Here is a 24,547-nt window from a genome sequence, read left to right as displayed (position 1 = left end):
CCAGTAGAGCGTACTTTGTGCAATAAAAAGTGATAAATGAATTGCAAATATTGAAATGCTGCACACGAATTTAGATTAACGTAACAGAATCGTTGCTGCTACCACTAATCTATTCGTAATGTTTCGATACGCGACGAGATGCATTTAATACGGAGTCTAGTTACAGTATACCAACCTTGTTTCATACTCGCGTCGTTCAATATTGACATAGAACGAAATCGGATTACACGGCATTATGACAATTTCCTCGGAAATGCCCTAATCCCACAGCACGTTCCTCTGAGCTTCATAACAAGGATCGAAGGCATATAAATTGTTTGCATCCCTTATCGCACCTCTTGCTACGTTGTATGAAGAGAACTCCTTCCTTTTCCAACGGTCGCTTGGAAAATCCTGATAGAAAAATGTCAGGTTCGTAGGGAAAGTAAAAAGGAGAAATTACTCAAATACCATTCTTAATCGGAAACCTACGCTTGAAGGATCGGTCGACAGGGAGGAATGTTCCATGGATACTGTGTATTGATTTATTGTGTTTTAACAGTAATCTTCACGTCTTACAATTACTTTTGGCCGTTAACATATATTCGTACAAACATTATAATATATAATTACTCTGTGCCTTAAAATGTTCCAATTACACATACAACGGTTACCAGTGACGAATGGTTGAGCAAGTATTATAGACAGCGGGGTAAGATGTGGAATGGGATGATTTAAAAATGCACGAAAGCAAAATGTTCCATCGAGACTATTTGTCCGTTTTCTTTTTGCTTCGAGAAATTGTACACAAAGGATAACATCGGGCTATTGTAATAAATGGTGGCAGTATCACTGGGAAAACGAGAGTATAACGTCTACGGAAAAGTATGACTTTTCGATCTTCTCGATATCGCAAGCTGTCGAACAGAAGCGTTCGACTATGTTTGGACTGTAATTCATTTTCCTTGTATTATTTTCGATCAGAGACACACTGTCAATCTCGATCGTATCTTTCGACTGTCCCCATCACTCTACCTCTCATGCTACCTCGCAAACGTCGTATCTGACATACTCCGGAGTCAAGTGAGTGGCCTTTAGCAGCCGATTGACTTTGATCCGTCTGTAGGTACGTTCCTAAGCTCGAGTGATCTGCCCTGAGTGTTCCCATAAAGTAAGGGGAATGCTTCTCGACCCTGCCTGCGGAATTATTAATTTCCTTATGCCTGACTTAGCAGTTCTCTTGTTCGAAAACATTCAAAATTCAACGCGTGCCAATCGATGACAATCAGGATAGGCTTACTCGATGCATTATACATTAAAGGGATCCGGGTTCCATCCAGAACAGATTTCTTGAACTTCCATTCGTAAAATGCAAGAGTTCCAAAGTTCGATTCAAGAGTTACAAGATGGCATATACGCATAACATGTTATAAAACTTGAATACTCTTATTTAACCTAAAAGGAACATAGGAAAGAGGAATAAAAATCAGAAAAGGCTTTCGCCTCGCCTTAATACAGGGTACAAATTGACTATAAAATTTTAGAAAGTGTTCATTTTATACTTTTACGATGGTATCGAACAGTCAGGCTAACAAAATTCGGTCCTGCCTAAAAGCATCGAGTGAGCAGCGCTTGGTCACGGATGAGCAATCGTGTTCTTCAGCTCGCCACTCGTTCTCGCAAATATCCCGCTCGTCTTCCAGGATCGTTTCGACGCCCATTCCAAAAACACCGCGACGCTGAAACGGCTGAATCGATCTTGAACTTAGACTCCCCGCCCTCTTAAATCACAGACGGCTAACGAGGTACGTTCGCTTAAGTTCCCTCAGCCTCGTTTTCTTGCTCGTGCACCGTGTACGTGCCGCGAACCTCGACGGATATTTATTCCGCGATCCCGCATGCCAGTCTCTGATGACTTTGGGGATTCGTGAGTGGAAGCAGCAAGCTGGGTTGGCATCGTTCGGGCGAATCGACGAACCGGAAGCCTCGTGTACCGCGCCGCCATCGACGCTGATCGCGGCTACTTGATTGCCTCGACCCTACATCTCCTGCACGCGAGCCTCCCTTCTTTTTTCACTCTGCTTTCTTCCCTTCCGCACCCTCGACATCGATGACCGTGATTTTTCACTCTCGCGATTAACACGATCACCATTAGGTATGCTATGCGATGAAAACAACCTCGCGCGCTTCAAGTGAAGTTAAGCCATCATTGGGGTTTCAATTATGTAGAAATGAATGGGAATTTTGACTTTTTCTTTTTGCACGATGATTATGTACATCTTGGAGATTAAGATAAATTTTGTTCAGTTCTGCACGAGTGCAAACGCTATCAATTGTTTGAAAGAAAGCACCTTAGGCCCTGGACTATCGTATCTCTTCGTTAACAGTCTTAGTACTAATTACGATCCTGGCCACCCAGAATCCTGTAAGTGTCTTAGGACAATTTAATCCGCACATAGACCCGTGTATGTATCAGGTGTACGATCACGTGTGATCGGTGTTGACATGGATGCAATATGATGTTAAACTTGGTGTCCGAGGCCTACATCGATTGCACCATTGCACCTCCTCCAAGATAGTAGAAAACAGGGTTTGCTGGGTGCGAACATTGTAATTGCCTATCTAGATATGATATGTCACCGATTGAGCGGGGACGGAAATAGCAGGTATAGCCAGTGGAAGGTACCAGCCAGAAACGAAAACATTTGCTGGACTGCAACTTCGATATTCTTTGCTATGACGCGAGTCAAATATTTCCGTGCAGCGTGTACGATGTGTCGAATAAACAATGTATGGATCGGAGTTCGCCTAGACGGATCAGAACTTCGGGTTAGTTTTCCTATCTACGAATAAAAGCTGCTGTGAAAAATACAATCTTCGAGACGAAAGCCTCTGGTCTACGATTCGAATATCCATTACACGTGGCACGAGTGAATATCTTTGTTCAGAGTGTAAAATAGTGAACGAAGAATTAATATTAATGCATAGTGCTACGATGTATTTAAATCAATTATTTTTGGTCTTTCTAGACGTTGTATATAAAAACATTGCTTGTGAATATCCTATACCTGGACTAAGTCACTTGGAATCGTGAACACGAAAGGACTTAGGACATTGTTCGCTATGAACAGAACTCGAGGGCTCGAATGTCGCGTTTAGTGATGCTAATCTATGTTACGGTACAGTGAGTATCAAAAGGGATGACCCATCGTGTAATTCACTCGCGGCATATAGGGTAACTGAGTAGAGTCGTACGAATTTCATAGTTTAAGATCATGTGTCCTGCTTATTGCGAATATAATCTTGCCACATGTTTCAATTCTCGTCGCAAAGAGGTGATAGACAATGTAACACGAACTAGGTAGTGATATACGTTCATTGATTGTTCGAGGTTTCCGAGTGCGCTTCGCGATACAGTACAGAATACAAAATATATAGAAAACGATCTGGTCTTGATTACGGTGTGAAAAATAGAACAATCAATCGATACCTATTAGACCTCCAACGAGTATAGAGTTTCCGATACGCTACGAGGTTAAGCTTCAACCTAAACGGTTACGACACTGTTTGAAAAAACAGATACCGACTAGACCGCAGATTTAGAATTTTAAATGCAACTTTGCGATTTGTATGTTTCTGATCTATCATTCCACCCTTCAGACTTGCTCAAAGATTACCTACCTGATCTCTGCATGCCTCCAAGTTAAGAAAAACACCCCGAAAATTCAAGTTCAGTAACAATCGTCACAGTTAAACAACAACCAGGCAAACGCTTAATCGGTTTCAACCAATCTATCGTTCTCCAACAATCGAGTGTTATATGTAAACTTTTCGACCCTTGAGCTTTCGTCTTCTGTTACGTAGAAAAAATTCATTTTAAAGGTCTCGCTGTAATATCACGGCACCATGTCAGGTAAAACATTACAACCTACAGACTTCTCTGTAAACGAAAAGCGATGGTCGCGTCTACTGGTTAGGTTCATGCGTTGCAACCGAATAAAAAGGACGGCGAATAGGATCTTGCGTTCGATTAACGAAATCTCCAACGAAACTTTCGTCACTTGACGTTCTTGATCATTTTCAGGGGATCCCGCATGTAACGAGCGAAAACCTCCTTCTTGAACGTCTCGAAATGCTTTCTGTTGGCACTGTTCTGTCGCTCGCGCCACGCTGGTCTGCTCTTTCTGGTCTGCAGACCCCAGTGCCCGGTGAACACTGGCGAGAGAACCTTAAATTGATACCCAGCAACGAACATCTCGTACACCTGTACAAAAAGGGGACGTCGTTAATAGAAAAGTCGAAATTTGTGGCTTGGCATTTCTCTGTACAAAAAGGTGGACGTTCGATAAATGCCTGGGTTGGAAGCTGTGGAGGCTTATTCGAGAAGAGGTATTTAACGAGAGCCAGGCATGTGAAAGCTCACCCCGTCGATTGCTGTATTTACCTCTCATTCTATATAACGAGGAGCATGTGCTAAGCGAGAAACGAAACTTGATCGCACAAGAATAAAGATATTCTTAATGGATATCCATCAAACAGGCACTTACCAAAGTTCCACTGTAACTTTTATTATTTTTCTATTGTTTTTATAACTAATTATTAGAAAACTAACGTTAAGCTTATGACCTTGATTCGTGGCACCAGCAGCTGGGGAGGGATAAAGTTGTAAACGACCGAACCAAATTCTTTGCAACTCAGCCTCGCGATTTGATGCTTTGCATTTCAAGTTCGAATTTCACAGAGCAGAGATTTCCTCGGTTCGTCTAGCACCCATGCAACACCGTAAACGCACGCCGCTATTTACCTTGCAAATACGCGCCCACGATTATGCGGGTGCCAATAGGACGATTATATCGATCGTTTGGAGGAAAAGAACGTAAAGTAGGGTAATTATGTGTATCTTCTTTGCGAAAGCGAATAAAAAGGTTAGGAGAATGATGAATCCGTCTGACTGCGCATACCACGGCCAAAATATGAGAAGAGTCTCTCTTTTATAAACTTGTGAAGGTGCATGGGTTAATAAATGTACGAGGGAAAGTCAATTTTTAATAACGTCAGGAGTAAATTACTCGAAACGGTTTAACATGGACCCTGGGTTGAAACGTGAACCTTTGAGATTTACAAAATAAAACGTCCGAAATAAAATCTAATTTTTGGTTGCGGTAAAAAATTACTCTAAAATTCGCGTTTCCTACAACGCGCGTGTGCGCATGATAATAGAACTTTTAGAAAATGTGTATTTTCCCCGGGTGCAGTGGATGTCTTTTCGGGTTGTTTCCTTCGTGAAATTAAAAACGGCCACATGCGAAAAACGGCGTGGCGAAGTTGGCGAAATTATTTTCCTGCCGTGGTAACCCCCTTTGTGTGTTACGTAAGTTTTTTGCTTGGTAACGCGCAAACCACGAGTGAAGTTTCTGGTAACGCCGCATCGCGTAGATATCCCGGGGATAGTGACATTTCCACGGGAAACACGGTGTTTCCGACGTTGGAACGGCTAGGTGCCGCTAGATGCCAAGGAGGAAGAGAACAAGCACACCGCCTGGCAATCTCGCTCCGCGGTCCGCCAACTGAGACAGGTCAGACAGTCCTAACAGACGGGATCCGGTCTTGCTGTTCCTACAGTCTGGATGGGTCTTCGTGAATAATCGTACGTAACAATGGCGAATCATACATGACAGCTGTACGCAAAGCTGGCAGACAAGCCGTGATTACCAGCCGGAGATAGAGGAACGATTGCGCTTCGACGATTGATCCATCATTGAACAACGCCTTCTGTCGCTGGGCTGTATTTCAAATTAAATTCCAGGAGACTGCATCGATCGACCGTCTTAAGCCAAATATAATTCGAAAGCTTTACAATAGAATGAGAAACATTGAAAGTCAGAATGGAAGAAAGAGTGGTTGCTTGGAAAAGATAGATTCATGAAAGAGAAAATAACGAGATTCGTGGATGGCACGAGGTTGATTGTAATTAACGCAGAAAAACACTGCATCTGGTTCGGTGGAAATGCGGCCATGACGCCTATGGCAACATTAAAAGGAACTGATATAGACGGCATGTAATTTTCAGTTCCCTATCTCGGGACGTACCAGTGAATAATTATACGTAGGTAACACCAGGGAGACAGACTATGACAGCTTCTGTTACGTTGAGTCTGTCGGTTAGGCAACTACTGCGTTAATTATGCTAAAGTCATGAGACAGTAATAATCACCGAATTAACCAGCCCTACACTTTCGTTGGTGGTAAGATTTTTTCCCTTCCTACTGCGCTATAAGTTAATTGTGTGTAATTAGATAATGACTTTAATTTCATAGAGCGAGGGTATCTACAAAAATGAAACATGTACAACCGTCAGCGTTAATTATACTCGGACACCTGCCTCGATGCGGGCACTTGGCACGTTGATTAGTAAAACTGAATTATTCGCGTAACGCGTATTACCCGCGATTATTCGTCTTAATTAGTCAGTGGACGAGAATTAATTCCCTTCGCGGCGTTTCCCGCGGGTCACATTCTTGCGGCAGGGATGTAAAGCATTTCTGGCTCTTGCAACACGAGCCACTCCTCGGGCCGCCAGTTTGTCCCGAGTTTCGAGAGAACACAGATTACATTAAACAACATAACGAGTTGACGTATCTTCCTAATTAGCTGGCACGGACACTTTGCTTTTGTCGAAGAATCCTATTTCCGCGACAAGGGCCATACGAAACAATTACACGAGAACGCAGACAATTACGCGATGGCGGGCGAAACTTTCCTGTACGTTATTATCGAGGTGTGAACAGGTTCCTGAATACATGGAGACGAATGAGGTTAGACTTTATAAAAGCAGTTTTATTTGCATATATTCCACCTGCAATAGACACACGCGGATTGTAGCTAAATAAAACATTTTATTTTCGATAGTTGTAGCACTGATTCATTCGTAGACGTATAAATAACCAATAAGTAATTCCTGTTTCGAAAGATGGAGATGATGCAATAGAGGGCTAAGGAACGTAGCCTTGAATAATCCAAATCATTACATCCTTCGACAAGGGAGCTTATCAAGAAGGATTATTCTATAGATTATCAGGAGTTCCACAATTTCCTAACTATGTATAATATCTAGCTTCCCAAGTATAAATAACCGTGAATGCCACCGCAGCAAATGTGCGGGTTACTTAATCCTAAACAGAGCGAAGGAATCACGTTCGCGTCATAAACCAATTCTGACCATTCCGATTGCGTGTCCTCGAATCTACCAAACTCTATAACACAATGCACGGAAAAATCTTGTTTCCGTAATCAAACAAGCAACTTTGATTCTCGCGTTGATGTAACGCGGCCAACAAAACTCGGAGCATCCGAAACTGCGGGCATTGCGGCCAGCAACTGCTGGAAAACTTTTCACAAGCAAACGGAATCATCTGGGAATTTAACGCAACCACGCAAGCCGCATTTTCGCGGTGGTCTGCTCAAACGATAACGCGCGATGTACCAATGTAAATTTACGGAATTTCCGTAAACGTAGCCAGCAATCGTTCTTTCACGAGGCCACGCCGAGCATACTCCATTCTTCGGTTTTGCTTGTTTCTCTGGATTTCTACTCGGCGAATAGGGGATTCGGAACGTTGAAACGTACACAGCCCGGTCTGTGTTTCCACTAATCATTAACCTTCGTAGACTCGTGCACGCACACGTATAGAACACTGACTATTCTGTTTATTTATAGGTACCATCGCGTGTGTACGTGTGCGCACAGAAACGGGCTAGAGGTTATCAAGCGAAACACTGTGAAATTATTTCTGGTCTAAAGGGAAAGCTGGATAACAAACGGAAGGAATTTCGCGTTGCTAAGCTTTGCCCTCAAGAATTAGAAACTCGCTACCTTTCGTTGCCTCGAATTTTCTTGGGAAATTCATTTCGCAACAAACAAAGCCGTTGATTCCCTCGCGAGGAAGAGGAGAACATTCCGCGGAATACGGCGCAATGCGTGAATAATTTCGCGCTAATTTTCTTTGCAGTTTTCTTTTAATGTTGCTATTTACTTTATAACGGGTTAGACACCGTTTAGAGAATTCTCAATTGAAAAGTTCGGGCAATCTTTGCCAAATGTCGCAATTTTCCTGTGCTGGTACACGTGGTGGAGAAATACAAGGGAAACGGAACTGGACATCGCAGGTAGGGACGGTTTACGTTGTGTGTACCTTGGGGAAATGTGTTCAGGTTAATTTCACGGTTGGACATCGGCGGGGAGGCCACCATCTCTACCGCGAACCATTAAGATCATGACACGCCACGCTACCACCTAATATATTTTATTCGATCCTGGTGTTCCTGGAGAATTTGGGTGATTAAATTTAACGAGGGGATGAAGACATTACCCTCGCGTAGGGGATTATGTGCTCGTTGGTAAACGGGGCTTTAGCGTATCGCTTGAATGAAAATAAGCGACGCCCGCGCCGTATCGACGGCTGCCATCAGCAGAGGGTGATTTTTTTACTCCCCGTGGTCGTTCTTTTCGCATGGTAAATTAGTAGCATTTCTAACTCAACATATTGGCATAAAGAAAACACTGAAACATGTACACATGACATTAACGCGGTACAGTTATCTTCAAAAAAACTGCGCAAATACTTTTTCGAGCCAATATAATTCTCAGTTTACTCTACCAACCGCGGTTTTACGAATAACGCGTTTCACGGAAAAAGAACCAGCGGGAACCATTTCGCAATTTCGATTCCAAACGAACGAGGGGAACGCGATTTCGCTCGACTAATCTTCCACTAGATCCCGGAGCACGCGCACGAAAACCGATGTTCCCTTTTCGAAAAATAACGCAGCCCTTCCCATTCGAAATTCGTTGGTGAGACCTGGGGGAAGATCCACGCATTAAGGACATACGTGACGACGCATCCACGGGACCTCGCGGAGTTCGGTAAACAGGCGTCGTCGCATAATTTTTCCAGATAGCAGCAGGCACGTAAAACGAGCCACGGAGTGGGAATCGTTGAGTGAATCTGATAATTGAGCTTTATGCAGTCGCACGTCGGTATAAATCCACGAAAATAAGGCTAATGTAACGCGTCTTCGCTCGTCTTACATTTTCACGGTGGGGCGAAGGTGCGCGAAAGATGATCGAAACGGCGACTGTGATTGGAGGAATCGCGAAGCCGGTCCATTTCAAAGAGTTCGGCACAGTGGATGAACATTACCATGAGATTTTAATGCGCGGGATTTACCCGCGCAAACTCTCTTAAAGAGAGATATAAACCAGCGCAGCCGCTTAAATTACTATGCGTTAAACGATGGAGATAGCGAAGCTTTTGCGATGGAGTCGACCGAGAGTGTATTATTACCATCACGGTCGTAAAGTTTATTAAAACAACCGGTATACGGGCTGGCTGAACGTTACGAAGTTTTCGTTCAATGTATTGAATTTTTACGAGACGTTATACGCGAGAGTAATGCGCTTAAATTATTAAGTACCCGCTGGCAAAGGTAATCTATTTTGTAATGGTGTTGGCTGAGAGTAGGGGTATGTATATACGGTAAGCGTGTTCATCGGAGATTAACGAGCACACAACGAAGAATTGGTAATTTATTAAGCTAAAGCGTCGTTCCGACATTAACCTGAGAGCTAAGACATACAGGACGATGCCTTGTTAATAATTTAGATGCCCTACAATTGACCACTTGCTAATATCCTCCTTTCAGAAATTCTAATTCGCGCAGATACAGGTGTGTTAATCGAATAACTTAGGTCGCGAAGAGTATCGATTCGTCACATCCACCGTCTGGCGCACAGCAACACGGACCCGCAACATAGCATCGCGCAAAAGTAGGTTAAAATCGGAGACGGACGGATCGAGTCTTTCGTTTATTAGATCCATGCACTTTAGGAACCTCTTGTCCCTGGAAAAGTTCAACGGAAGTTCTATATCGGAATTGAGTTAATTACAACGTATCGATACCAGCGAGCGCTTAATGAGCAATTTTATCCGGCTAATAAACGGCGGAAACGAAGCGAAAGAAAGAAATATCGGGAATAATGAGATACGCTTCGTCTCGGGGGCGTGGACGGCGAATCGGCGGTGGAACGAGCTCGGTAAACTTTTAATAGAGCCCGTTAATCTTTTCGACAAAATTTAATTCGCATTCGTCGCTGAACGGGGCACGAGCTGTGGAAATAGCTTCGTGCCTCGTTCGCTTTCAATGGACTCGACTAATCGAATCGCGCCATTCAAACCGAACGGCCGTTGCCTGATTGACGACCTCGCACAGAGGTAATCGCTCAATCGAGGAAGACAAGCTAGTCAGGTGAATCGGCGCTATCTTCTTACCATTTGATTCGAGTCCAAATCTCGAGAAAAATCTCTTCGAAGCATAACCTTAGATGGATTGGTCACGATTCGAGCTTGTTTTTCGATGCATGTAAAATTAATAAATAAGAGACCAATATCTATGATAGCGTCGCAAATATCAGACGGAACTTTCCATACAATTTTATCCGCCTTAAAAGCTCGGTCAATAGTCCTATTCGATAGCAAAGTCGTCCCAGAGACAATGGTCTTGAATCAACCGCCCCCGGTAGTTAAGGATCATCCTGTTACGATATCGAGAAACGGCTAAATGAAAATGATAGACCACGTTAGAGGATCCTCAGTCGCCTCGTCAAGAAAGTACAGTTCCCAGGCAGAGGAGCTAGGATCAATTCAATACGCCGCTGCGATTAGATAGACGAATCCAATTCGTTCGTGACGTTGATTGCCGAGATCGATAAATACGACAATAATGAATCTCTCGAGGGCGAGTTTATCTGCGGAATTGAATCACGATAGCGAATCAATCACCTCGAACGTGGCACGATAGGGGGATAACGCATCGAGGAAGAGACAGCCCCTGGATATCGGAAACAATTGCCTCTTTAAATTGCTAGTCCAATTAAAAAATACGGTTCGCCAAATCGTTAAAAATTCATCGAAAGGAATCCAGGCCATCATTCGGATGATACAGTCAAGCTGTTCGACGGCTTAATTAATTGCAAATATTGCGATGCGTTCGATTAAAATTGTGTCCCTCTGTCTTTTTTTTTTATTTTTTTTTTTTTTAAAAGCTGTTTTGAAAATTGAAACCAAAGTGAACAAGAAGTAAACATTTTGAGACGTAACGTTTTGATATTACTTTTACGATTTCAGCTGGTGAGTGACGTTAACGCTAGCGACATCATCTGAAAAGGACAAAACGGAGCAAACGGAAGAGCACGAAGGTCGAGGGAAAGCGGCCCGTGCGACGGAAGAATGCCACGACAAAATTGTATTGGATAGAGGAGGGACGTCCCCGCGATGGCAACGTCACCGAGGGCGAGCTCGAGTAGGACGAGATACAAGAGGGTACGGGAAACGAACGATATCCATTCTCATTCCTCCGTGGGAAGTGAATGTTGTGCGAACGAACCGCAGCGAAGACGCGAATACCAATGCACTGGGTACGTAGCTCTCGGTAGGGGTTGGCGTGTTACGCTTGCAACCCCGTACACCGGTTTACATTCGCGCCCGTGTACACGGCGGCTGCACGCCTGTTTTGCACCGCTGTTACCGCGTGCTACGTGGCCCGCGTAGATTTACGTCCGTTTTATTGCCGTCGCTGCGGCATACTTCGTTTTACGGAATACGGGCGAGGGTACGTCGCGCGCGGATTTTCGCCACACGATGGAATTTCGTTATTTCCAACCGGGAAGCCACGAACGGGGTCGTTCCGCGAGCGTCACCGTCATTGGAAAAGTCTGGATGCATTATCCGTGAAAACGCCCCGACCCGTCTCTCCGAACGACTCCGTCACTCTGATTCATCTGGTCGCGATTAAACGTAACGTCGAGCAGCGTTTTGTTACGGGTGTCGGCTGAACACGATTTAGGTTCTTTTATTCAAACTAAAACCGCCATACGCTAAAGCGATGTATAATTTTCATGGACAAATCGAATTCGGAATTTACCATATTTCCACGCAACAGAAAAGTTCCGAGAGTTAGTTCGACGTTTAGCCGCGAGAACCGTTAGAAGTTTTCACCGTACATTGTTAACGGGCTCGGAAAATACAGTTTGAAACACGAATTACCCTCCAGGCGAGCGGAGGAACCGATGAACGCGCGTCCTCGATATGCAAACGTTCGATTAGACGGGCGTGAGATGTATCAAGTTGAAATTGTATAATGCTTGTTTTGTAAAACGAGCCTCCATCGTACGATAACGACAATAATGGTAATATGTAATTCAATTAACGTACCTGGCTGGCACGGGATTTGCCCGTTCGAGTTTCGTACTCCCAAACTATCACGTGTACCTCCCTATTCAGTTACCCCCCTGGTATACATCCGATTCCCACCGACGCATACACCTGTAGCCGCCAGCGGTGTTTTCTATGTACCGTGCAAACATACATTTTTTCATTTCGCCGCTTTCTAATAACGCCCGCTGGATACGTGAATTCTAGTTTGTTCGAATGTTCCTGGCGTCACAAAAAGAGGAGGGAAAAAACACGAAGCGAATAATTAAAAATAAGCTGCTCCGCGATATAAATCCGTTCCTCGAACTTTAATTCGATTCACGCCGCTTTCCTCTGGCTGAGATCAAGCTAATAGCTAGTAGGAATCCTGCTACAGACGAAAGAATTAAAAAATTGTGGTTAAGTAATTGTAATAAGATCTTTAGATATAAGAATAAATGTTACGTCCTATCGTACTCTATAAAGTGATATTTTTCAAAAAATGTTTTAACGAATTTAAAAATTTCGAGTGACCGCCCTCTTATAATTTCGTGCAGTTATGAACGAGGTTTCGATGTTTATATAAGTAGAATATTCAGATTTTAGACTTTGCGGTCTCAGTTGTTTCAGGCTTTCTAGCCTGGCGCGTACCTAACCAGCCCCACTTGTGGCTTTCGCGAAAGTTTCTCTTTAACGCGTTCCAAACAAATACCCCTTGGTGCAACACCTTTCATCTGGCTTTTTTTAGACGTCTCTTTATCGCTCTGGCATAAACGTTGACTGAAATATCGTGCGCCTAGTGGTAACATTTACTAAGCCTTTAAAGAATTAACCACTTGTTAGATGAATACATACCTGGGTGTTCCTGGTGTACCCGTAGCCCATGAACCTTTCGTCGTGAGGTGGAACGATATCTCTCGCGACGTAAAAGGGTTCGTAAAGGAATTCAAAATTCGTCACGTCGTGACTGATGTAAACCTTGCCACTCTTCACGTTTCCAAAATATCTATGGTTCGGGGAAGCGTCCAGTGTCCACCTAAAATCAACAAATAAAAATACATTGACCATAAATTATCTCTAACGATAATATATCAAAATACACAAAAATATTTCATATCTCGAGGTCAAAAGATCATGCCTCCGAATAATCTCGAAGAAACCCTACCTGGTAAAATTGGTGGCAAACTGATTGTGGATGAAGACCTTCTGGTGAAAAGGTCTAGCCAGCCCTTTCCTCGCCAGCCTGACCAGCTCCGTTTTATTCTGAGGAAATCTCACGCGCGAGTCCAGCTCGTACGTCGGTATCACGTAGGCGCACTTATCACAGCTATCGGTCCTGAGGAACTCGTCCAGCGCTCCCGTCAAGTTGAAGCTCGGCACAATGTCGACGTCCGTCAGGAACACGTAATCGGACTGACAGTTCTTCCTGGCTAGATTTCTCATATGATTCTGTGGATAGACATTGCGTATCCGCCAGTTCATCTGCTCGTTCGAAATTCCGTTCATCAGCTCGTTCAACGTTGCTTCCGGTTTGGCACAATCCACCGCTTCTGGCAGCTCGTAGTCGCGCGGCTGCTTCTTTGGCGGTCTGACCCTTGGCACGGCCAAGGAGAAGGTGATCCTTTCCCTAATCGGTTCGTAGCATTTTCTAAGGTACACCAGGTACTTCTGAAGAACCTCGAACTCTTCGTCGCCAGCCACGTAGAGAGCCACCGACATGGGCCCTGTCCAATGATGAGCTGCTTGAACAACCGAGTGCAACTTCTCCACCGAGCTCTGCGTGGCCAAGCATACGCGATACGTCTGCGACAACTCGAAAAAATTACTGCCCACCAAAACGTGATCGAAGGTACGAAACAATCTACGGGCGTCCCATCTACCCAGCTTTATGTTCAGCTTCAAACTGCTCGCGTCAACTACCAGTGGCTGATAATCTTGCGTGATGCAGTCTGACTGCTGTTGCTGTTCCTTGATCAAGGTACCGAGGCTCCACTCTGTTATAGCGTTTATGACTTCCAAATCTCTGGGCACGTCGTCTGGGATGCAGGTCTCCGACTGCAGTAGCAGGAATGTCAGCAACATGTTCGAAAGCGCCAGGATAACCACGCTGGTCAAACTGAGGTTCCATGGTCGGCATCCCAACTGTAAACAAAAATTCGCATACTTCGTTTCAATGGTATTCGCATGGAAAAACATTAAAGTGCTAAATTTATGAAATATCTTTGCTTCGTGCTTATTACTTTGGAACTTCGTATAATCGTTTCACCGACAAAAATCATATAACGGTTAGTTCATCGTAAAACATCGCGCGAACAAGTTTTACGATAAGAAACCAAGTCCCCCGGCAACAGCGTATTTGGTCTGTCTAAAACAGAGTTGGTTGCTTGTTTTATTGCTCTAATTACCACGTCGTCAGTTTCTTGCTGTCAGAGGCAATGCAAAAATGAAACACCGAACTCTGGTAAACTGTTAGGGGATGTTAGTCTAACTCTAACCGGCTCTACAATTATCGAGATCTTCTTTGCTTTGTTACGGTCATTGGAGAACTAATCCAGTTGTTAATTATACAGACCAATAGTCTCAAACGTTCGCACATATTCTTGATGAATAATGAAACGTCACGTTATGATTCAAAGTGCTCCAGTGTTTCTTTGATAGTGAAGTAGTCTTTGCATGAGAAAATAGAGAGATCTATCGAACAAATGTGTTCCTCGGCAAATTTTCCTTACAAATACACGAAAACTATTCCGTCTAAGGAGAGAACAAAGTTAAGACTCGAAAGTGAATAAAACTACGTTCGCGCTAAACTCGTGTTCAACTGTCTAACTCGATCACCTGCAGTGCGATGAGAATTTGCAAACAATATTACTTCGTTGGTCGTCACCTAGTCTTTCAAACATCGAAACTTGTCTCCGTGACAGAAATAATTCTCCTCCAACGTTTTCTTCCTTTGTTTGACGATATTAGATATCGCGATGAAACTTAAAACAGAAATAGAAATGCATCCGGAAAGCCTTGACCGACTTACGGGAAAGAGCATCGATCGCATTAATATCGCACATAGACACGATTGATCATACTTCCGGTGATTCGACCCAGTCGATGTCTGTTTCAAAGGAAATGCGTCACAGAAATGTGTACAGACTTCACTGGATCAAAGTTACTTTACAAATGCGTTTGTTTTTTGTAACTTGGCTTACCAGTTGCAATAATCGAAATAAATGTTTAATTACGAGTAAATTAACCCGCAAGTATGGCCTACGTATTCTGAGTTAAACGACTCTGGCAATAAAAATTCCGCGTCTCGGAGGATGATATACAACGAGGTCTGAAATGACTTCTATAAAATTGTATTTCAAGGAAGGAAAACAATAAAACAGAACGCATATAAACCCACAGGGGCCGACGGGTTTAATGAAGTTCTACTATGTAAATAGTGACTTTTCCTTGCGCGGTAAAACTTCATTAGACCTTCGGTCCCGGTGGATTTTACGTTTACCGGTATGAAAAAAGGGGGAAGTAATTTAAACAATTACTGCGTGCAGACAACTACGACGACGTATCAGCGATATTAATGGAGTAATTAAAATGCAGCTTTGAACAAAATTTAATTATCTAAAAATATAGAATATTTTTCCAAAGAACAGTTTCGCGAACAATTAGATTTCTAATTTTTTTTCTTCGTTCCGCTGAAATTAACGCAATGAGAGGCTGGGTGTATTAAATAAATTTTCAAACGAGTGTGCAATTTCCGTAGAAACGCAAGAGTTTAATTAAATATTCGAAAGTACTTTTATTTGCACTTATGCATATTCTTATTTCTCGTATGGTGCATAAAGTCGTCAAATAGAACGAACAAAGGTAAATTAAGTAGCTATACAAAGGTGGTATCGAAGGCTAATATTTCAAAACAAATAAGACCTTGGAGTGTACGCAGCCGATTTGCTATCGAAATAGAGTTCGCAGCTGCATAAATGGCTGAAAAATAGGAATCGCGGCGACGGACCGCGACACTCGTAATAATAGCGCAATTACGGTTGTAGGTATTGTGAAGGAGAGACCAAAGTGCACAGCAGAACTCCCGGCGGAATCCAGTGAAATTTCGCTTGAAAACAACAGTTAGAACGATAATGGATCGTACGATTTCCCAAGGCCCGTTAAAGTCGAGCTCGTGTACAAGGTACGCGGCGCCACCTCCACAGCCGGAGTATTTAACTAACAAAATAGTTCACGCCTTTGACAAGATAATCGGAACTTACAATAGCGTCTTTATCGAAACCGCGCGAAACAACGCGTAAATATTACACGAGTAATGGTACTCGCACTATACGATCATATAGACAGTTGGGAACTAAAGAGAATATTTCTGGAAGGAATGCCTCGAGTCCTACGATCGCAGATTACAAATGAAAAATGCGAGCAAACGCGAAGCTGAAATTATAATTATTAGTAGATTAAAATTCTTAGTAGCAGCTAAACAGCAACGCAGCCGCGTGTGTGTTCAGCCTCTCCACAGGTGTGGAGCGCACTTCACCATTTATAAGTCGCAGTCTCGGTACGTATGCGGTCCTAAGGTAGAAAAAAGAAAGAGGGGAAGAAATAGAGTACTCGGTGCGTCCGTTGCAAGTTGAGATTTTTACAAGCCGAAACTAACCTCCCGTAGAACTGTGCACCGTACTGTAAAACGCGAGGAAATTCCTACCGCCCTTCGTAGTACCTGAAGCTCGAGAGGCGTTTCCGTCGCGTTTACGCAGACGTATTAACTTATTCTGACGCGACGCGGAAAAAAGGGGGATTAGAAGACTGAAAGGAGAAAGGGAGACAGACGTCTCCATATTTAGCTTACCGCATTTATTTGCGTGCTGCGCACCGGAATATTCATTTGCATACTATTAACTGTGACGAGCCATGGGGGTGTACCTGTGCTGACGCGTGTCGAGTCAACCGTCACGGTTTCTACTAAAATACATACCGAGCTGTCAAATAATGAATATTTGTAAACACCTGCGAATAATAATTTTCGAGGGTTTTCACATAAAAATTGTATCTGACAGATTTAATTCAATTTAACGGGTTTAATAAAATTCATCGAATGGAATTTAACGTGTAATCTGGAGAGTACAAAAAAGAAATGATCTTCCTCTACCAAAAGAAATTTGAGATATATTACTGCGCTCCTCCTTTTGAGAGAAGACAAGTCACAGAGGCTCCCAAACACATTCGTCTACCGACACATACCAACATCCTTTAACAAGGTAAACAAATGGAACGAAAACGTGTGTTCAGTTGAAAGGATAATGTTATCCACCCCCGATCTTCTCCATCTCGAGAACATGGCACCGTAATGAGCTAGGGGGAAGAAGAAACAGGAGAAAGAGCATGATTGATTATGCAAACACGTTGTTATTACTGATTCAGTGTGTCCCGTGTGCGCCCGCGTGTACAACAGGCAGGCAAATGTGTGCACGTTACACAGCTAACCCATTATCAAATTGTGTACTTGGGCTTTCGTTAGGTCACACACGAACCACAGGGGCAGGCTTTGTCGGTATCGAGTGTACGATGCAGGACGAAGGCTTGAAAGCACGATTCGCCATACTTGTTCCTCTCGTATGTTTTCGAGCGGAACTCTATCCTTCCTGTAATCGCGATTCCAGCGTGTAACAAACGGTGCGGAGAATGCGTTTAACGACCCCAAAGCACGGCGTCACGCATCGACTCGCGTCAAATGATTTTTAACGCACCGTTCGACGATGTTTATCCTTTGAAGTCGATCCACGTCGTTAATAAAAAAAAAGTAGGTGGAGAGGAAATACCAGTTTAATGGAGAGAAATAATTCAGCAATTTTGATACTCAAAAATAGTGACTCTGCCTCAACGTTGATTTAATACTATGCATCGATATCTACGATCTGTCTACAAATAATTCCCCTGTGTTATTTAGCACGGAATCATTTCGTTCGAATGGAAAATATAATCCACTATTGATAGCCTATAGGAGTTCGCGAACAATTAATACTTTCCTCTATTTTCCGTCGCTATATCACACCAACGCGGCAATCAACAACCCGAGCGTGGTGAAGTTAAATTTGCTTGGAAATCGCAGCGGATCGTCCATACGAAAAATTCAACGCGTTTCTCGACGATGAACGCAGACGTCGGCCTTCCTATCGGCAGGCACATTCGCATTGAGTTCGAACATCCCTTGAAAACCGGTCTCAAAGGTACTGAATAGTTGATGTACACATCGAGTTTTTCATCCCTGACTCGCGATTTACGCGCTAAGACAGGAACGAAGAGAGGCGGATAGATATAACAGAAGGATGGGTTAAAGACCCGTCGCAGACTAGAAAGGGAGGAATACGGCTGCGAAGATCGGAGGCAGGGATAAAGAGTAAATTCCGCCTTTCAATTTTCCTACAGTCCCATTTTACTTCTAGTTCAGTGGCTGGATGCCGGTGCAACGTCGCCGGCAACGTAACTTAGCCCAGAATAAACTGAATACCATTCATTACGGCAACTCTCCCTTCGACCGCCATCATCCCCCAGTTCTTCCAACCTTTCCTGTTTCGCCACACTTCCCATCTTCATCCTTCTGGTTCTCGCGCACAAACGAAGCGTCGAAGGCGTCGGCGGCGGCGCTGAAAAGCTGAGAATTGGAAATTCTTTGAAACTCCCTCCTACCCCATTCTCGGTCTTTTTCTTTCGCCGCGGCTGAAACGACGTAGCCGCCTCTATGGCCTCGGCCTCTCTCTACTCGAATGCACTCGATGAAAGGGGTATTGGGTAGGAGATGCGGTTTGTGATAATAAACGAATCGCAGCCCCCTTCTTCCACGAGAAGATAAGCGAACGTGCGTATCATCGAACTCGCGGGAAACACCTCGGGCTGTAGCGATAGTTCGACGGAGATTTCGCGTCGACCTAACCTACGCCGACGTCGTGACACCACACCGCTAATTGCGAACGGTCGGTTCCGGATATACATAGAAGAAAAAAATAATTACTCGGCTCCGATGAGATCTCGAAAAGGAATTTCTTTTCATAGCTGGGGGTCAGGCATAACTATCGTAATCCAGAAAGCACGAAAGCCACTTTTGTCGAGTGGTGAACCGCTGCAATTAAACGACTGCTCTCCCCAACTCTCTCGTTCGTCCCATGGCAGTCGTTTCGCCACGTTTATTTTCTTTTTTTTTTTTTACCTCGGATTCTTCGTCGCTCCCGCTTCCTTCCTCTTCTTCTTTCGCTTCCTGTTCTTCTTGCGTCTTTACGCGATAATTAGCAGGTCTTCAATTTTCCCCCCCGGTGCACGTATTTGCTTAGCATAACTACCGAGATAATTAAACAAGCCGTGATTCTCAGATCTGCCACGAACAGGCACGCTTGGAACAGGAAGAAGCGAGGAAAAGAAGAAGCCTGGACGCGAAAACACGCGTCCCCCATCCCCCCGTGCGCAAAACCCCGCGACTACCCTTCTTTCTGTTTTCTGGAAGTGTAAATCGTGTCAAGAGACGTCGCGCGTGCTTTCACGTCGCGTAATTAGCAGAGCTTTGTCGTGCACGGGAACTAAGTAGCGGACAGCGTTCCGCGGAAGAATGCTGAAGAAACAGTTGCCGCGTTTTGTTTCGCATGCTTAAATAGTGCCACGGGAAACGTCGCGTAAACAAGTGTACCTACGTTTGCGAAAGGTAACGCGTCCTATGTGGAAAACCGAGACACGGGCCAAAGGTCATAAGATAACGTGGCTGAATTGTTTGTTAGCTTAGGTAGCTATGTATATAGGAAGTGAGGCGTTCAAAAATGGTGATTGAGCATCTACTTCGCATATTTCTTCAGTGAGCACTTGGACCACTTTTTTTTAGTACTCTACGTATGAAAGTTTGGCAGTGAAGATCCTGGTATTGTTATTTCAACGTGACCAGGTACCAGGTTGATACGAGAAACAAAATATAAAATAAAAACAACTTTTAACTTTGGAGTGAAAAATGAAAAAAGTTTAAGCTACACTCATACATGTATAACATAATATGAGCGCTTTTTAATTACTATAACGTCGCAACGTGGAACACATTTCAACGGATATAAAAATACACACTGATCTATCAAAAATAAACGCGTAACATATTTGCGAGCACATTTCGCAATTTTACGGTTAAATAACTGAAAAAACATACACTCAGCCAGTCGCGGGAAAACGGCTGAAAACAAATAGTCGTATCGCCCGTCTAATGAAAGGCATACATAATTAACTCCTCCCCGATGTGGAATTAAGTAAAATGCATCCAATTTAAGAACAGTTGCAGCCAGCTCCTAGTTTCTTGAACTCAATATACGCGAAATTCCTACGTTAACATAGATCGTTAATCCCCATCGACATTAATTTTATTTCGAGCTCGAAGCACGTCGGATATTCCTTTAGGAAATTTTGTCTCTATAAAATTCAACATTTTGTTGACCCATGATAGAGAAAAAAAAAATAAAACAACGCGCGAAGGCAGTACTGTGCGCCGTAAAATGTTCATCGACGGTTTCGTTCGATTAAAAACATTGTGTCAAATTGGTCGAATAGCAAGCGAGCAGTATCGCGGTGAAAATAAACGAATCGCGTGACAGAAGCGTGGAATAGTCAGAGAAAATAATTCAACATGCGCTAGGAACATCAGACGAAGGTAGAGAGGGGTGTAATTCGACGTTATCGATTTGTATATCCGTCGCGTCGACCCCATTCAGAACCCTCGGAAACGATAAAACAATATACCACGGACGCCAGTCGAAAACACTTCGAAAATGTATTGAAAACACTCGAAAATGATTGAAATCAAACAAGTTACCGGACGAACAAGAGAAATTCTATCTATCGATCTACAGCAGCTACCGTTCACCGCCATCGGGGTGCGTATCCGATTGAACGAATCATTTCCGATATACGCACCTGCCGAGAGATACTATCTACGAGGCGGTTAAATTGCACGTATCGGAACTGACAGGGACTCGTCAAACGCTCCGTAATCTCACCACAAGCTAGCCGGTAGTTTGTCGACGACCAATGGTCGATCATCGATCGTAGACCATCGATCGTAGACCATCGAATTTCGACCAACTCATTTTTGCCAGATCAAGGTAAACTTGAGGTTTCACGGAAGAATTCGATTGGAAGCAAATGGGAGGAAGTTTACTAATTAATTCAAAGCACAGGACTCCCTTTATGGTCTACGAAGTAAAATGTAAAATTCATTGGAAATGAAGATAAAGAAATAGAATCGACAATTTCACGAGGACGTTTCGAAGCGTTAAAAATGCACATCAAGTGTAGAGATTTGTCTAAACGTAGCAGAAAATACGGACACGTTCCAAAGAAGCTGTACATATTGAGATACGATATTCTCTTTTCCATGATCACGTGTGACGCATCCAATATATCGGATACTTGTGATTTATACGTGGGCGTATCATGCTGCATCGATATTCTCAATAAAGAGTTGTGTTAACAAGAAGACCGATACTACACGCGGATGCATGTTGGATTTAGAAACAGTAGTAGGTATATATATATATATGTTCGGGTTTCTAATTTTACTCATCGTCTGGATGTATTTACGGGTTCGATAAATGCGCAATTGATCGCTGAATATTGATGCAAAGAAACGAATGAAAACATTAACCTACGTTCGATATATTCGCAAGGGTAATCGATGAATAAAAAGTTACGAGCAATTTATTTATTTCTCATTGACAATTTCGTTATTAGGCGTTTCAGTGTGTTAAAATATATGCAAGCAACTCAATTAGAGAGGTAAAATGCAGAAGGTTGTTAAATCAGTGGATAATGCTCGGCGTTTAGGGAACTCTAGTTATGCACCGCGAGCGATTACCGTGCCGTCGACAATTATTTTGATAGCGAGTCATTAGGTAAGCTGCCATAACCATAATCTGATACGAAACTGCTACGAGCAGTGGAAGTCACGCATGGAGTTACTGGCTGCCACTCTTCCTTCTCGTGGAGGTTTATCGTTTATATTCGTATATATATATATATAAACGGATATGTAACGTGTTTAACAATTAGATGGAAACAAATTAACATTCTTATCATTAGTTAAATAGTTTAAACCATCGTCCAAGTGGCTACTAACAAATGGTAGCAACGAAGCAGAAAGATAATTTCCAACCATGGCTCCGTTTCACGTGTCGTGATTCGCGCGAATTTCCATTCTCATCCCCCGTACCGTGCGAACAATTTTCAATCTACCCTTATTGTGTCCGACTCGAGATGACATTTGCGCTTCGTTTCTGGCCGTAATTATGCAGCTGTATCGACGATAGACGACTATTCCGTTTCGCTCTCTGACCACAATAATTGGCATCGAGCATCAGGGACACACTTCGATACTCCTCATCCGTCCATTCATTAAGATCGCTTTCATATATGGCAATCCAGGGATGATTGTTTCCTCGCCCGGAGCGGCTCAATTAACGGCGCCAGGCTGCGCTAACACGTACGCGTATACGTATGAAAAGAGACGAATATGGAGACGGAAAGGGTGTAAGTAAAGAAGGAAGAGAGGAGTGTAGGGCAAGGGGGTTGGGTGAAAGGGAGAGAGAGAAAGACAAGATAATTCTCATTGTTCAGCAGTGGACGCCCTCGAGGCGTCCGCCACTTCAAAGCCATTCGGCTCTCCGTAGCTCTCATCGAACCAGAGTCCGGCAGTTAATGAACTGCCCTTCGGCGTTGCAATGTACGTACGTACTGGTTGTCTAGGAACCCGGCCAAGTGCTGGGGAGAGACCTATTATCCATTTACATAAAGAGCCACAACGAGCCAGCTAAGGGTTTACGGTGCTCGCTTAACCCATGAGAATTTTCGAGACCTCGATTGGATTAATAGTATCTAGATTGGAGGAGAGCAACATTTTTTATGAAAAGGGGTGGCAGGATCAAACACATGAATATATTTTCCGTTGCACAAGCTGGTCCTCGAGGCCACCATTTTGAATGCATGTATCAGCAGCGAGGATATAAGTAAGTAAATCTATACGTGTATGGATATATGTGTATGTACATAACGTGTCTTTTAGCTTGAAAGGTTGCCAGCCCGTGTACCACGACGAAACGTCGATAAAACCTTGATACCGACGCTAACACTTATCAATCTCGAAAGCCTTTCCCACCAACGTACCTCCAAATTTATCGTAACACCACGTGTAAAACTCATTGAAAAAAAGTTTGCATTAGATCCGCAACTTTCGTCACGGACACCGTCACAAGAGGATCTAAAAAAAGAGACCTGAAAAGTGGAACCATGGAGGGGACTAAGCAACAAGGTCACGCAGAGAGGGTGCGAAGATACGAAGCCACGTGAGCGCAGTGACATCGTTCACCTTACGACCTCCAAGTGGCGACATCTCGCACGCGATGGTCGTTCGCTCGGCGACCGATGCACGACAACATTCAGCCACAAGTTCACCCCCGTGAAATAGTTACGTATCGACGATCGATTTCGCGCAACGACGATAACGAATAAATTACGAATCGTTTAAAGGCTCTGAAACGTCACTCACCTGAACCATTGATGTGTATTGACACGCGAGACAGACCTCCCCTCTTGGCGGCAGTCTGACGGCGAAATCAGTCTGTGCCAACCTCTGTCGTTGGCCTCGCACCCCGTACATTCAACATATCAAACCGCGCACAACACAGCTGCACCCACGTGAGCACCGTTTGCGTCACTGTCACGACCACGCCCACGAGGTACGGGACCGTTTCTTATAACCGGGGACGATGCCTCGTGAGAACAAAAAAATGCGCGCGTTTGTTTACGCCTATGCCGAAACGGTGACAGTCTACGCGAGCGCGCGCAGCCATCGTCAGAGGCGCCACAGGCGCGTTCTCCGGCACGCATGTGCGGCTGTTGGGAATCGATTATTTCCAACGCTCTTCTACGGTCAATCTTAATCCGTCCGCGATAAATTTACTCGAGATACGTTGCTAATTTCTGCATACCAGCTCCAGCGCAGTCGGTTGCGTTTTGAGTACTTCGGGTTTCTTACGAGTTTGCCAACTTCCGCGCCCGCGTCCAGAGCCACCTTGTGCAGGTGCGCAGCTTGTACACCGCTCTGGAGGTTTAATCGACTATGGGATATTAATCGCTCGAATCTTGACATTTTTTTAATGTTCGAGTATTTACTATATCAGTTACGCCTCCAAACGTTCATCGCACGATACGGATCACGTGTGAACGAATCTCCAAAATTAATACTTCCATGGAACTCCTCGTTTCGATTATCCTTCGAGCCAAGCCGACTCCGCTGAAACGTCTAGCCA

The 24,547-nt window shown here is 43.8% G+C and overlaps 1 protein-coding gene across 1 annotated transcript; it reads right to left on the bottom strand.

Moving 5' to 3' along the window:
* Positions 1–510: 510 nt before the first annotated feature.
* On the bottom strand, positions 511–24,060 carry LOC128875091 (beta-1,4-glucuronyltransferase 1). The gene is made up of 4 exons (XM_054120422.1): positions 23,785–24,060; positions 13,393–14,369; positions 13,083–13,263; positions 511–4,243 (listed from the first exon to the last, which is right to left on the bottom strand). Exons 1-4 carry the CDS (start codon positions 23,893–23,895, stop codon positions 4,037–4,039), a joined length of 1,476 nt encoding a protein of 491 aa, XP_053976397.1. The 5' UTR covers positions 23,896–24,060; the 3' UTR covers positions 511–4,036.
* Positions 24,061–24,547: the final 487 nt, after the last annotated feature.

This window comes from Hylaeus volcanicus, chromosome 4, assembly GCF_026283585.1.
Source record: "Hylaeus volcanicus isolate JK05 chromosome 4, UHH_iyHylVolc1.0_haploid, whole genome shotgun sequence".
Lineage (NCBI taxonomy): Eukaryota > Metazoa > Arthropoda > Insecta > Hymenoptera > Colletidae > Hylaeus > Hylaeus volcanicus.
Note: the sequence above shows the minus strand (reverse complement) of the source record. Positions and strands in the feature narration are given on the sequence as shown.

Excerpts from the sequence above, each read along its gene's own strand:
- LOC128875091 (XM_054120422.1), bottom strand. The coding sequence starts at position 23,895 with ATGTACGGGGTGCGAGGCCAACGACAGAGGTTGGCACAGACTGATTTC. Across the intron at positions 14,370-23,784 it reads AATACACATCAATGGTTCAG|TTGGGATGCCGACCATGGAA; the intron begins GTGAGTGACGTT and ends TTTTGTTTACAG. Across the intron at positions 13,264-13,392 it reads TTTGCCACCAATTTTACCAG|GTGGACACTGGACGCTTCCC; the intron begins GTAGGGTTTCTT and ends TGTTGATTTTAG.